At 55.2% G+C, this 13629-nt stretch overlaps 1 protein-coding gene across 1 annotated transcript in view; it reads right to left on the bottom strand.

Annotated features, from left to right (window-relative positions):
• Positions 1-8372: 8372 nt before the first annotated feature.
• Positions 8373-13629, bottom strand: part of NTSR1 (neurotensin receptor 1) — a 38626-nt gene continuing 33369 nt past the window's right edge. Inside the window, exons 2-4 of the mRNA XM_003787763.2 lie at positions 12841-13042; positions 10018-10108; positions 8373-8768 (exon numbers count right to left, since the gene is read on the bottom strand). Coding sequence (XP_003787811.1) covers positions 8519-8768; positions 10018-10108; positions 12841-13042 — 543 coding nt within the window. The 3' untranslated portion in view covers positions 8373-8518. The remainder of the gene's footprint in view (positions 8769-10017; positions 10109-12840; positions 13043-13629) is intronic.

Below are 13629 nucleotides of genomic sequence, written 5' to 3'. Positions count from 1 at the left end.
TCGAGGGTGGGCAGGAGCAGGGCAGGGGGCTCTGCCCTTTGCCAGACTGTACCTCGTGGCCTCATCTAGGATCTGCCCCTCCCCCTAGGGGAGGCTCAGGCTCTCTCCCTCCCCTCTCCCCTGCCCTCCCTGTGTCCCTATTCCTGGGCAGACCTCCTACCTGGTGAGAAGGGTGGCCAAGTCCAAGCTGGGGCTGGCTCTGGATCCCCAGTCCCACCTGCACCAGTGACTATCCTGAGGTTTCTGTGTCACCTTCCCTGGAAACGGAATCCGAGGCCGGGTCTGGAGCCTGTGCTTACTCAGGAGGGGTCTCAGGAAGGAAGGGACCCCACTTGGTCACAACTTGAGCTCTCTAGGACATAAGACAAGAAGGACCCTCACCTCACCCCTCTTCGTGACAAAACAACACACGAGACAGAGGCTGAGACCATGTCTGAGGGAAGAGAGCAGATGTGCAGCACCCCCATCTCAGGGCACCAGAGAGGGCACCCAGGTGACGTCTACCCAGGTGACGCCTCAGCTCCCAACCCTAACTGACCAACCAGACACCCAAGTTTGAGACAGTGTTCTGGGAGCATCCCCAGCCTGACCTCCACTCAGCTGGTTCCAGACCCCCTGCCCATCTTGAGGGCCCCCCGGGCCATGGTGGGTAAGGCCCGACCCCTGCCCTGTGCCTAGCAGTGTGGCCCTGGGCAACCATAGGTCTTGAAGCAGGTCTGGGGTAGGAAATGAGCTGAGGGCATCTCAGCCAGCTGGGGATTTCCACACCCCCTACTGGTTCTGCTAATCTCCTCACTAATGGCTACAGGGTGAGAGCTGGCAAACCTCACCCCTGGAATGAGGCCCTGAGGTATGAGAGGCCCTATGCTGGCCAGGTGTGTACATATGTGTGCACTTGAATGTGTGTGTATGGTGTAAGTGTGGATGTGTGTATGTGCATGGTGTAAGTGGCTATGTGTGAGTGCAAATGCACGTGTGTGCAGGGTGTGTATGAATGTGCATGTGCATCTGTGTGCAGGGTGGTGTGTGAGAGTGTGCAAATGCACATATGTGCAGGATGTGTGCAAGTGCGCATATGCATGTGTGCATGGGATGTGTGTGAGTGTGCATATGCACGTGTGCGCAGGATGTGTGTGAGTGTGCATATGCATGTGTGCTCAGGATGTGTGTGAGTGTGCGTATGCACGTGTGTACAGGGTGGTGTGTGAGTGTGCATATGCACATGTGTGTAGGGTGGTGTGTGAGTGTGCATATGCACATGTGTGCAGGATGTGTGTGAGTGTGCATATGCACATGTGTGCAGGGTGTGTGAATGTGCATATGCACGTGTGTGCAGGGTGTGTGCATATGCACACCTGCAGGGTATAAGTGTGCATGTGCGTATGTGCAGGGTGTGAGTGTGCATGTGTGGTGTGTGCATACATATGCTTGTGTGCATGGTATGTGAGTGTGCATATGCACGCATGTGCGGGGTGTAAGTGTGCATGTGTGGTGTGTGCGGGGTGTGAGTGTACATATGCTTGTGTGCATGGTGTGTGTGAGAGTGTGCATATGCACGTGTGTGCGGGGTGTTAAATGTGCGTGTATATGAATGTGCATGGTGTGTGTGCATGTACCCATGTGTGCATGGGGTAAGCACCTATGTGCTCATGCAAGTGTGGTGGGAGAGTGTGTGTGCATGTGTAGGGGGACCCATGCGCCCAGTGGAGCAGGAACAGGGCAGCCTCCCTCCGCCTGCCTCTGGCTTGGCTCCCTGCCTTCCCTTGCCTGTTCCCTCCCTGCTTTGCGTCATTCCTTTCATAAATTCAGCCCAGTGGTTTCCATGGTGTTCTGATAAAACTGGGGTTCCGATTGTAATTGCTGGGAGTTGGGGGAGGGAGCAGCCCCTATGCAGGAGGCTCCAGCTGGGCTGAGGCTGGTTTTTCTTCCTTCAAATGCATTTAAAGTGCGCAGATTTCTTCTTCAAGCTCCCTGCTGCCTAGTGATGGTGATGGGCAGGCCCTGCCCTCTTGTGGCAGTCTGGTGGCCAGTGGACTCTGATCTGAGTGCTGGAATGAGAGCCCAGCCCGCAGGCCTACTGGGGGAGGGGGTGGGGTGAACAGGGTTCTGGCTCCACAGGACAGTGGCAGTGGGCTGGCACCGAGGAGGGGAGGACGGTGGCTCCACGACGAGCTTGTGGCCCCATGACTGCAGTTCCATCCCTTCAGGGTCGTCAGTGTCCATGTGCCTCTCAGACCCCATTGTGTAGGCGAGTCTTGAGTCCCTGCCCTGTAGAACCCAGGGCTTCAAATCCCCTCCCCTACCAGTCAGAACAGGCAGCTGGGTTACTTTGGACTGGGAGGAAGTCAGGCCTGAGAATGAATGACCAGAAAGATGGAGAAGGGATGGAGGGTGGTTCTCGCACCCCAGTGGGTATCCCACTCCCCTGAAGCTGTTAGGGATGCACATTCCTGGGCCACTTGGGTTCTGACTGCATAGTGCTGGGCTGAGGCCAGAAGAGCCTGCTGGGGTCAGTGGGGCAGGAGAGGGACAAGGCAGGGTCATGTCTAACTCCTGACACATCCTCAAGGGCTGACCTGTCCACCTGACAGCAGCAGCAGGGTCTGGGCAGCTGAACTGATGGCAGCTGAGGGTCCAATTCTTTGAAAGCTGGCCACTGATGCCTCTTGGCACCTTCAGCACATATCTTTCGACAGCTCCCTCACTCTGTAGGCATCTGGGGAGCACAGCAAGAGACAGACCTGGGAAGGCTGTAAGAATAGGGGCTGATTCTCACCAGCCAAGCCTGGGTGGGGAGGAGCCATATGGACAAACTGGGGCTTCTGGCTGGGGGAGTGGAGGCTCAAGATGGAGGCCTGAAGGAGAGGCCACAGGCTGGCCAGGATAGCCCCTGTTAGCATGTGCCAGGGCCCTCACCATGCTGGAAACAAACTGGGCATTCCTGCCGTCTGCTGGCCTGTTTCCTTTCCCTGCCTTGTGGTTCAGAGACTGGGCCCACGACACTCACAGTTATTAGGGTGACGTTGACATTTACTCATGTCTTGCTTTAAGGAGAACTATGATGTCTATATCCAAGAATTTTATTTAAAAAAATTTAGCCTGAGTTTTAATACAGCTGTTGGTGAGCTGCCTGTGGAGAAGTTTACTGCCAGGGAACTGGTATGGAGGCTGAGACAGGGAGGGGCAGGACGTGGGCTGAACACAGGTCCAGGGCTTATGCACCCTTCCTGCCCGGTTTTCCAGCCCTGCTCCTCAGCCTGGCCTCGTCAGGGTTCCCAGGGGCTCCTGCAAAGCTAGCCATGCTTGCACCCCTCTGGCCAGCTCTTCTGGGTGACCAAGTCCATACTTGACATTTTGGTGTGGTTGTGCAGGCCGACTGTCTTCCCTCTGCTCTCCCCTAGAGTGAAGAGAGGACCCCAGATGGTTCTGGGGCTTCAGTGTGTGCAGGGTGGGTGAACTTCTCTGATTTGGGAGGGCAACACTCCACACCCTCTCCCGAAGGGCCCCTGGCTGACTCCCTCCCTGAGTATCCAGTCCTGGAGTCTTTGTCCTCTCTTTTTTCCTGCTCTTGACTAGTGTGTGGGGAGCAGGGCTGTTCTCACCTGTGTAACTGCTACACTTCAGGTCATGCTGCCCCTGGGCAGAGGCTCTGTTCAGCTGTCCCCAGTATCTCCAGCGTATGAAATAGGTAGAGATGCTGCCTGCCAGTGGGCATATGGAGTGGGCAGCCATGGAGCCCATGACGGCTGACAAGACAGTGGTCCCCAAGCACAGGGAGGCTGGGGTGCATCAGCTGAAGGGAACCAACAGTGACTGAAGGTCCATAGGCCCCAGGGCAGTGGGAGGCTCCTCCAGGACACCCACTAGGCACTGTCCTTGGGGCTATTATTTCTCGGTTCTCCTCCTCTGCCTCCAGAGGCAGCTCAGAGAAAATTCCAGATGAAAGTGAGGAAGGTGCCTTAGAAGGTGAGCTGAGGCTACTGGCCACCATGGCTCACGCCTATAAGTCTAGCACTCTGGGAGGCTAAGGCTGGTGGATTGCTTGAGCTCAGGAGTTTGAGACCAACCTGAGCAAGAGTGAGACCCTGTCTCTACTAAAAATAGAAAAACTGGCAGGCTGTGATGGTGCAGCCTGTAGTCCCGGCTACTCAGGAGGCTGAGGCAGGAGCATCTTTTGAGTCCAGGAGTTTGAGGCTGCAGTGAGCTATGATGACATGTCACTGTACTGTTGCCTAGTGACAGAGCAAGACTCTGTCTCAAAAGAAAAAGAGAGTTGAGGTGAGCCACCAAGTCCTGGACACATCTGGTGACTGTTCGCACCCAGAGGCACACAGTCATGGGCAGCAGCCAGGGCCTGGGCCTCTCTCTGAGCCAGGAGGAACCTCCCCTGGCTGCTAGACCAGAAAGCCAAGGATGAGGCCTCAGTCCCACCTCCCGGCCTGGGTTACCCCAGAACCCCTGCAGTCCTGCTGCCGCCACCACCCACACCTCAGTCCCTCAGCCCTGAGGTGGGGCCTGAGCTCCTTCTTCTAGCTTTTGTCACCTCCCAGCTGGTAAGCAGAGTGGGAGTTGGTGACCAGCCCAATCCAACTCAGCACCCCAAACTCCTAACGGCCTTGCTGCCCTTTGGAAAAGCCAGCCTTGGAGTACCCAATGCAGGGCCTAGGCAGTGCCTCCCCCAGGGAACCCACACCCCAGTGCTAGCTCCATTGTGGCTGCTGCAGCGGAGGGGAGGGTGGACCCAAGGCAGGAGGCTCTCCACACTCTCATGCTGCCTCTTCCAGAGCCTCTGGTGTAATAACCGAGCCCCCAGCCCCAAAGCCCCAGGACTAGTAAGAAAGGCAACAAACTTCTTGTACTTGTAAAAAGAATTGCTTTTAGCTTCAGCCCCCCCACAAGGGAGGGGAAGTTGAGTTCTGGGAAGAAGCTTAAGGGAATGAGGGGAAGGAAGGGAGGGCCAGGATTCCCAATTAAGCCCCAGTGTTACCCAATTTGTACCCCTGAACTATGAGTTAATGTCTAAGTTACCATGAACTTCCATCCTGAATTGTGTAAACCCCTATGACCTGCACCATCTTATGATCATGAAGTAATGTACTCGTGTACTTGTGATTATGAACCAATATGTACCCCCACCTAGCAACCCCCTGCTTTAACTGCTGTGATTGGCTTCTGTATTACGCTAGCTTGCTGCGCATGGTATAAAAGAGCCCTTCACTTGCCGCTCAAGGCTGATGCACGCCATCTTGGTGTCTCAGCCCGTTTGCAGACATACCAAATTATTAATAAATTTCTATTGCTTAGTTAGACCTGAAGTGGGGTCCATCTCTCTCTCGCATTTGCCATTTTACTTCATTGGATTTCTCTCCAGTTTTCAAGGCTTCCTAGACATGAGGCTGTCTTTCTGAGAAGATGCTCCTCAGAGCCCTTGCAGTCCCTGGGCTGAGCAGGGGCAGCAGCAGGGGTCACCTGGTGGGTGTTTCTACTGTCCTGTGGGAGTCTTTGTCACCAGGAGAGGCTATAGCCACTCACACTGTAGTATGAATTAGGACAGGCTGAGCTGGATGGGGAAGGGCAGGGGGCTTAGTTCCTTACAGGGGAGGCAGGTGAGCATGTAGCCTGGGGGCTGGGCTCTGAGCTGGGTGATAGAGATGGTTCCAGCAATGTGTAGTCAGGCCCCTTTTGGATTATTTGGGTCATAGCTGTCTCCCCCACTCCCATGCGCACCCCTTCCAGCCCTGCTGCCATCCCACTGCCCCCAAAGGAAGGTACCCTGAGCCCCCAGGTATAAGAAAACATCAAATAAATGGTATGATTTCAGAGCACGCAGCGGTGTGAAGCATGGGAAGGGCCATGGCCTAGTGAGAATGGTTAAAAGGACCTCTTGAGGGAGGGGCTCCCTGTCCAGAGACTCAGACCCAGAGCAGGCTCCAGAGCAGAGGGACTCCAGCCTGCCCCTCTTCCCCTCCACAACCAGCCCCCCAAGCCCCGCCAGCCCCCAGCCTGCTTCCTTGTCCCCAGCACTCCTGGAGGCTCCCAGGGGCCTCCTCCTCTGTTGCTTATGGAAATACTAGGCACGGTGAGCAGGGGTCCTGGCCCCCCACCTTTGGGAGTTTTGTCTGCTGCGCTGGTGCCGTTGGAGTGAGAGAGCACGTGGATGGTGCCTGGGTGCGCTTAGCATAGGGGTCAGTCAAGAGTACACAGTCTCTTTTATTGGGAGACACAGGGGCTTGTCATCTGCAGCATGGCAGGGGTGGTACAGGTGCACCCCTGCAGGCATTTGGACTGGGAAGGGGCATCTCTGTCACTACTGAGCAGTCACAGGGACTCTGGACTCTGCCATTGCCACATTCATAGCACTTGGGTGGCTTCCAAAGTCACATCATGACGTGGCCAGGAGGTAATAGCACAGGATGTGGAGGTCACAGGGGTTCGTCCAGGGTATGTGGACACATGTCCCTGCAGACACCAAGTGCACAGATGGGGACATAAAAATTACACCATAAAGTGGCTTTAGGTTTCAGCCATAGGCTTCACCTGGCAGACACCGCCTATGTCTACCGAGGGCCTGGGCTTGAGGGGCATTGACTCTGAGTCCATCTCAGGGTTCCTTCTGTCCACTCTGGCCTGGGTCCTCCAGGATAGTCATACTCTCAAAGGGTACAATGGCCATGCCTATTCCTTAGATGGGGAAACTGAGGCTCAGAGAAACTGAGGCCCAAGATCCCAGAACCCCACAGAGGGATTGAGCCTAGATTATCTGACCCCGTGTCCAAGGCCTCATTCAGAAACCTGTGTCCAGTCTCAGGGGCCTTAGAACTGGCTAAACTCTGAGCTGCTTACCAAGCAGGCCTGGGGCTGTGCTGAGCTCTGGTTCCTTTGGGCCGGGGAAGCTCCTCTTTCAGAGCAGACCTCCCAAAACGGAAGATGTGGGTTGATGAAAGGCCTCCTGGCCTGCCCATGTCTCTGTGGGGTCAGTGATCCTCTGGCATTGGGGGGCTGCTGGGCCTGACAACCCCACCTGTGGGAGGTGACAGTTGGCAGGAAGCTTGATACTCCGGCCTGACACCACCCTGCCCTCAAAAAACTGAAGCATCCTGCAGCTTGGAGGGGTTTCAGAGTGACCACAGAGATGGCAGCACTCAGCTCACCATTTCACAGATGGGGAAACTGAGTCTGGAGAGAACCCAGTGGCTTATCTCTGCCTAGGACTGGGTCTTCTGAGTCCCAAGTCTGCACTACCCACACGGGCAGCTCACCTACTTCCCTTCTGGGGAAATGCTGCTCCAGGACTCATAGCCTGCTTTCAGAGGGGCTGAATTTCCTCCCAGGCTCAGGGGCCTGCTCCCCAGGCCTCAGGCAACCACCTTCTGGAGCTCGGAGCCAGCTGGTCCTGCTCTGTTTGGAGGCCACGGAGGCACCTCCCTTTCCTGGTGCCCAGGCCCAGGCAGCTGCCTGCTGCCTAGTGACAGATGAGTCTGCCTCAGACTGATGCTGCTGGCCAGCTGGTGCCTGGTTGCACGGCTCCCTGCTTACCTGTGGTCAGAGTCCCTGGGACCTGGCATCTTGTTCAGGGACCAGACACCTTCTTGGGACACCCACTCGGAAGCTGGTGGGGAGCCTGGCTCTGGACCTCAGCCTGCACCACGGTGAGGGCACACAGGGTGCTCATCCAAGGCCACCTGGGCAGCGGGGTAGCAGTGCTACCAACCTGGAGTCCCCTGTGCTGAGCCTGAGAGGCTGAGGTTGCCCCCCTCGTGGTACCTCTGAGGTGTTGTGAGGACAGAGTAGGAGAGGCCAGGGTGGGGCAAGTTGAGGCCAGCCCCTTTGTGTTCCTCCTGGGTGTATAGAACCTGGTCCCCTCTGTGGGCCTCGGCTGCCTAGGGCCAGGGTGCTGGGGGGAATTTTCCACCCCCAGCAGTGGGCACTGAGGGGGCCAGGCCTGAAGGACAGAAGCAGGGGTTTCCTCAGAGTTGCCTTGGGGAAGGCAGAGCCCTGTCCTCCTTGGAAGGGCCTGGGTGCAAGGCCAAAAGCCTTGGTGCCTACAGGACCTGGGGCCGGCCTTACCCTGAACTTGCTAGGTGGAGCTGGGATGTGTCACCAGCCCAGCAGCCCTCTCCTCTTTCCTTCATGGGGGGTGGGGGTGGGCAGAGGGGACAGAACAGCTGAGTTCCCACCAGCAGGGACCTCAGAGGTGCCCTCACCAACAACAGCCCAGCTGCCCGAGGGCCTTTCATTTTCTTCTCTTTAAAGATCCATTAGGCTGGGAACAAAGACATCGCCCGTCGCTGCACACTAATTTCTCCTTGTTAGAAGCCGGGCTGCAACTGGGAGGGAGCAATCTCCTGTTCTGGCTTTCAAAGACGGGTGGGGGTGGGGAGAGGCAGAGGAGGGGAAAGCTGGAGAGAAAGAGGCCTCTGGGGCACAGTGTGGGCTCCCAGGCCTCAGACCACAGACCAGGCTGGCCCCAGCTGACCCCCCCTGAGGCTGGGGACACTGAGCGTCATCAGGCCAGGTCCTAGTACAGCGTCTCTCGGGTGGTGTTGCTGGAGAAGGTGTGGTTGCTGGACACGCTGTTGGCCTTCCTTGAGAACACTGGCCGCCGCCTCCTGTGCTGCCACACGGGGCAGAGGCAGGCCAGGGTGGACAGAAAGATCTGGCGGAAGTTGGCGGAGACGAGGTTGTACAGGATGGGGTTGATGGTGGAGCTGACGTAGAAGAGTGCGTTTGTCATCATGTAGAAATAGTGGTAGAAGTCATAGAGGAACCTAGTGGGGGGAGGCAATCAGATCCACCTGCCCAGGCAGGACACGCTGGGACCCCAGGGGGTGCCCCTGAGTGATGGCCAAGCCACCAATTACAAAGCTACTTGAGAATTTTGTCATATTTCATAATGAATTCCAGGGCCTGGATTCTCCCGAGCCACTGGAGGTTTGGCTGAGCTCCCATAGGGTGTCAGCCTTCCTTAGGGCTCTGTCCCTGCTCTGCCTAGGGCCTTGCCTCTCCTGGCAGCTGCCTGGACTGTCTTTAGAGTCCTGGGCATCTGAAGTTTCACGGCATGGCTGTTCCCTAATCTAACATAACAGCTAGGGCAGGAAGCCTCTCTGAGCCTCCTGGACAGCCCTGAACCTTCCCTCACCCTGTTTATTGCCTCCAAACACAGGGATCTCACTCCCTTACCTGGAAGCTCAGTGCACCATGTGGCAGCCTCAAGTTTCCGAAACCTTTACTTCAGGCTGTATGCTCTGTTCCCTGTGCTGATAGTGACATGTTACTCTGAAGAACCCATGCCCCCTGTGTCTGGCTGCCTGTTCAGAATGGCCAGCTGGCAGAGCTGACCCCTGCTGGCCCCTGGGAGCTGGGATTTTGGAGAAGTCCCACCTTTCCTAATAAGAGGGACTTCTGCTCCTAAACCCTGTGTGCAAATGGGAGGGTTTGTGCTGAACTCCTGCTTTCTCCTCTGGGCTTTTGTTCTGTGCTGGGCACTGGGTAACCAGTCCCTGAGAGAACCCCTGGGAAGGAGTGTGGAAGCCGCATCTGGCCTCCCCCTGACTTCGTCCCAAGCCCCTTTTCTCTTTGCTAACTTTGCTGGGTGTCCTTTTGCTACAGTAGATCATAGTCACAAGTGGGACTCAAGCTGAGTCCTGGAGACCCACCTGGGCTGGCCTTGGGGTCCCCACAACTGCCATGGACTGAGGTAGCACCCTCCATCCTGTAGTGGAGCCACCCCCGGTATCTCTTGAAGTCTCAGAGACAGTTGCCTTGGGTGCCAACACACTCAGGCCCAACTTTCCTTTCCTGCTCCAACCTGTTCTGCTCTGAATCTGTCTCTCCACTGCCCTCCCTGGGGCCTCACCATAGCACAGCCACTGCCTAACAGCCTCATGGATGCCCAAGGGACACCTCGGGGTCTCACAGAACCCCTGCCCCTGTACTAGGGCTCTTGGCACCACCCGCCACCCCAGCCCCCTCCTGTTCTGGGGAGTACCCCCCAGGGCCCAGCCTCTTGGCACTCACGGAGTCCACTGCTTGTCTGAAATGTAGCAGAACATGAGGCGCCGGATGTGGTAAGGCAGCCAGCAGACCACAAAGGCAATGACCACGACACCTGCAACACAGAGAGACATGCCTCAGGGAGATTCAGGGAGCAAGCCCATGTTCATGGATTGCGAAACTTAATATTGGTAAAATGTCAGTACTATCCAAACTGATCCACAGATTCAATGTAATCCTGATCAAATCCCAATAATGTTTTCTGCAGAAATAGAAAAATCCATCCTAAAATTCATATGGAATCACAAAGGATCCTGAATTGCTAAAATGACCTTATGAAAGGAGTACAGCTGGTGGTCTCACGCCTCCTGATTTCAGCACTTCCCACATAGTAAAAAGGGGCACCTCACGAAGGCTGATGTGCAGACCAGCAGAGTGGAGCAGAGAGCCCAGATATTCTCCCTGGTACTCATGGTCATCACATGGCCATTCAGTGGGGGAAAGGATATTGGGAAAACTGGACTTCCATTTGCAAAAGAAAAATTCTGAGCCCTTGCCTCAAATCACAAACAAAATTTAACACAGAATGAGTGGGAGACCGGAACACAAGACTGTTGCTGTAACACTCCTAGAAGAAAACACGAAAGAAAAACTTCACAACACTGAATGTGGCAATGACTTCCTGGGTATGACACCAAAAGCCCAGGTCACAAATGAAAAAAAATAGATAAACTGAACTATATAAAAATGAAAAACCTTTGTGCCTCAAAGGCTGCAATCAGCAGAGTGAAGCAACTCACAGAAAGGGGGTTAATATTTGCAAATCACCTCTCTGGTAAGGGGTTGATACCAAGACTATATAAAGAACCCCTAAAACTCAACAACATAAAAACAAACATCTCAATTCAAAAATGGGCAAAGCACTTAAATGGACATTTCTCCAAAGAAGACATAAATGGCCAAGAAGCATGTGAATAGATGCTCCACATTGTTCATCATTGGAGAAATGCAAATCAACGCCAGGTGACACCATGAGAGAGACACCACTTCAACCCTTCAGGAAGGTGACACCACCTCAACTCCTCAGGAGGGTGACACCACCTCACAGCCAAAGGTAGCAAGTTCCGGCAAGGACGTGGGACACTGAGCCCCTCTGTGCGCTGCTGGACAGAACGCAAAATGGTGCTGCTGCTGTGGAAACAGGATGGCAGTTCTTTAAAACTGAAAACAGTATTTCTATACAGCCCAGCACTGCACCTGCTGGGTGTGTACCCAGAATAACTGGAGCTGGGTTCCTGAGGACACCTCTGCACACCCACGTTCATAGCAGCCCATTCCCCACAGTTGAGAGGTGGAAGCAGCCCACATGTCCATGGACAGATGAAGGGATGAGTGAAGTGTGGTGTCCACACACGGAATATTACACAGCCTCAGAAGGAAGGAAATTCTGACACACACTAACCACAGAGAAACCCTGAGGACATTGTGACAAGTGAAATAAGCCAGACTCAAAGGACAAATACTGCGTGGCTCCATGAAGGGAGGTCCCTAGAGGAGGCAGGTCCCAGGGACAGAAAGTATCAATAGGATGGGATGCCAAGGGCTGGGGAGGGGTAGGGCACCAGTGTTTGGAGTGTGGCAGCTTCGGTTTGGGAAGATGAGAGCCTTCTGGAGCTGGCGGGGGTGGTGGCTACTCAACAGTACCCACCTGCTTAGTGCCACAAAACTGCACTTAAAAATGGCCAAGATTTGGGGCAGTGTCTGTGGCTCAGTGAGTAGGGCGCCGGCTCCAAATACTGAGGGTGGCGAGTTCGAACCCAGCCCCAGCCAAACTGCAACAAAAAATAGCCAGGTGTTGTGGGTGCCTGTAGTCCCAGCTACTCAGGAAGCTGATGTAAGAGAATTGCCTAAGCCCAAGAGCTGGAGGTTGCTGTGAGCTGTGACATTATAGCACTCTACCAAGGGCAACAAAGTGAGACTCTGTCTCAAAAAAAAAAAAAAAAAAAAAGATGGCCAAGATTATAAATGTTATGCTATGTGTATTTTACCACAGTTAAAAAAGAAAACAACCAAAAAACCCATTAAGGAACACTCCCTCAAGTGCAAGTTCCCAGCGCCCAGCAGCGTGGAGCTTATGAGGGAGCCCTAGGTTCTAGACTTGTCCCTGCCTGCAGTCACTGTGCAAAGCTGGCCAGGGCCCTGCAGCTTCTCAGCCTCAGTTTCCTCACATGTAAAATTCAAGGTGGGACTTGTAGGGTCTTCTGGTTTGAGGCTGATGTGATCTGAGGAGACTGAGGTCTGGATCCCACTGAACAACAGACATGCAAATTTTCTGGGAGCAGGGTGGGGGTTCCTTGAAGCCCAGGAGAGCACACCGTTGTGGGTCTGTCCCTGTCAGCCCAGGGGCTATAGGAGGGCTGGTTCCCGACAGGGCCAGGCAGGCTCAATAGGGTAGGCTGACCTCACAATGACACCAGCAGCCTCCCAGTGCAAAGGGACATCCAGATAGATGGGGTTCGTGGTGTTTGGAGCCTCTACTAACGAGCTACTCACAGAGCTTCTGAAATGCAATTTCATCTGGCAACCCCGAGGCAGAGGCAAGGACCCCAGACCTAGCAGCATAGGCTCCCACGGCTGGTCATCCAGATGGAGAGAGGGAGGGATTAAATGGAGGGAGGGAGGGAGGGAAGAGCAACCCTCCCCTGTGGAGCCAGCACTCCTGGGCCTGGGCCTGGGCTACGCCATCTCACTGTCTTCAAACTTGCTCTGGTTTGGGGTGGTGCAGTGGCACAGCCTTAGCTGACCCCTGGCCACCCACCCACCCCCAGGGGCCCAGAGGCTACATACGTAAGACCCGGACACCGTGCCGCAGGGCCTGGACCCTGCCAGGCTCGATGGACATGCTGAAGGTGCCGTGCTGGTCCCCAACTGTGCACACCCGTCCCTGCTCTGCCGCCTGGTGGACCATGATGGTCAGCTTGTTGGCAATGATGGTGTTCAGGACTGAGATGACCACCATGGGGAACACGAAGGACATGAAGGTGCTGACCTGCGGGAGAGGGAGGTGGGCCATCAGACAGCAGCCTACTGTACTGGCTGGGGTTTAGGTCACCCATCTTTAAGCTGGGTTCTCAGCTGCCCCTACCCTCCACCTTGGAAGAGGTTTAACAGCCTCCTTCACACTTCTGTGAGCTCCTCCGTGGGGTCCAGCCTGTAAACAGCGGGAAATAGACTCTGGAGTGTCTGGGCTGTGACAAAGGGCCTGAGCTCTGGGGTCCCAGGTGGGGACACGCTGTGTTCATGATTGCTGCCCCAGAGTGTCCCTGCTTCCCTTTCCAGCCTTTGCACAGGCAGAACATGCTGATGTCACAGCTGATGCTGGCAAAGACCCCCCCATGCCCACTCCCTTTCTCCTAGCACCTGAGACGCCGCCCACCTCTAACTTCTAAGTCCACCTGCAAGGCTGGGTCCTCGTGTCTGCTCTGTATCTGACGAAACGGAGTCCAAATGAGGCTGGAGGTCTTGCCCAAAACCACCAGTGCAGAAGCAGCCAGACCTGGATTTGAACCTGGCCTATCTGAGCCTGGCCCAATTCCTTTGGTGACCAGGCCAAGGCTTAAAAGTAAACCCCTGGGC

This window comes from Otolemur garnettii, unplaced genomic scaffold (assembly GCF_000181295.1).
Source record: "Otolemur garnettii isolate 467f Iridium unplaced genomic scaffold, OtoGar3 scaffold00023, whole genome shotgun sequence".
NCBI classification, from domain to species: Eukaryota; Metazoa; Chordata; class Mammalia; order Primates; family Galagidae; genus Otolemur; species Otolemur garnettii.
This window is presented reverse-complemented; position numbering and strand designations above follow the sequence as displayed.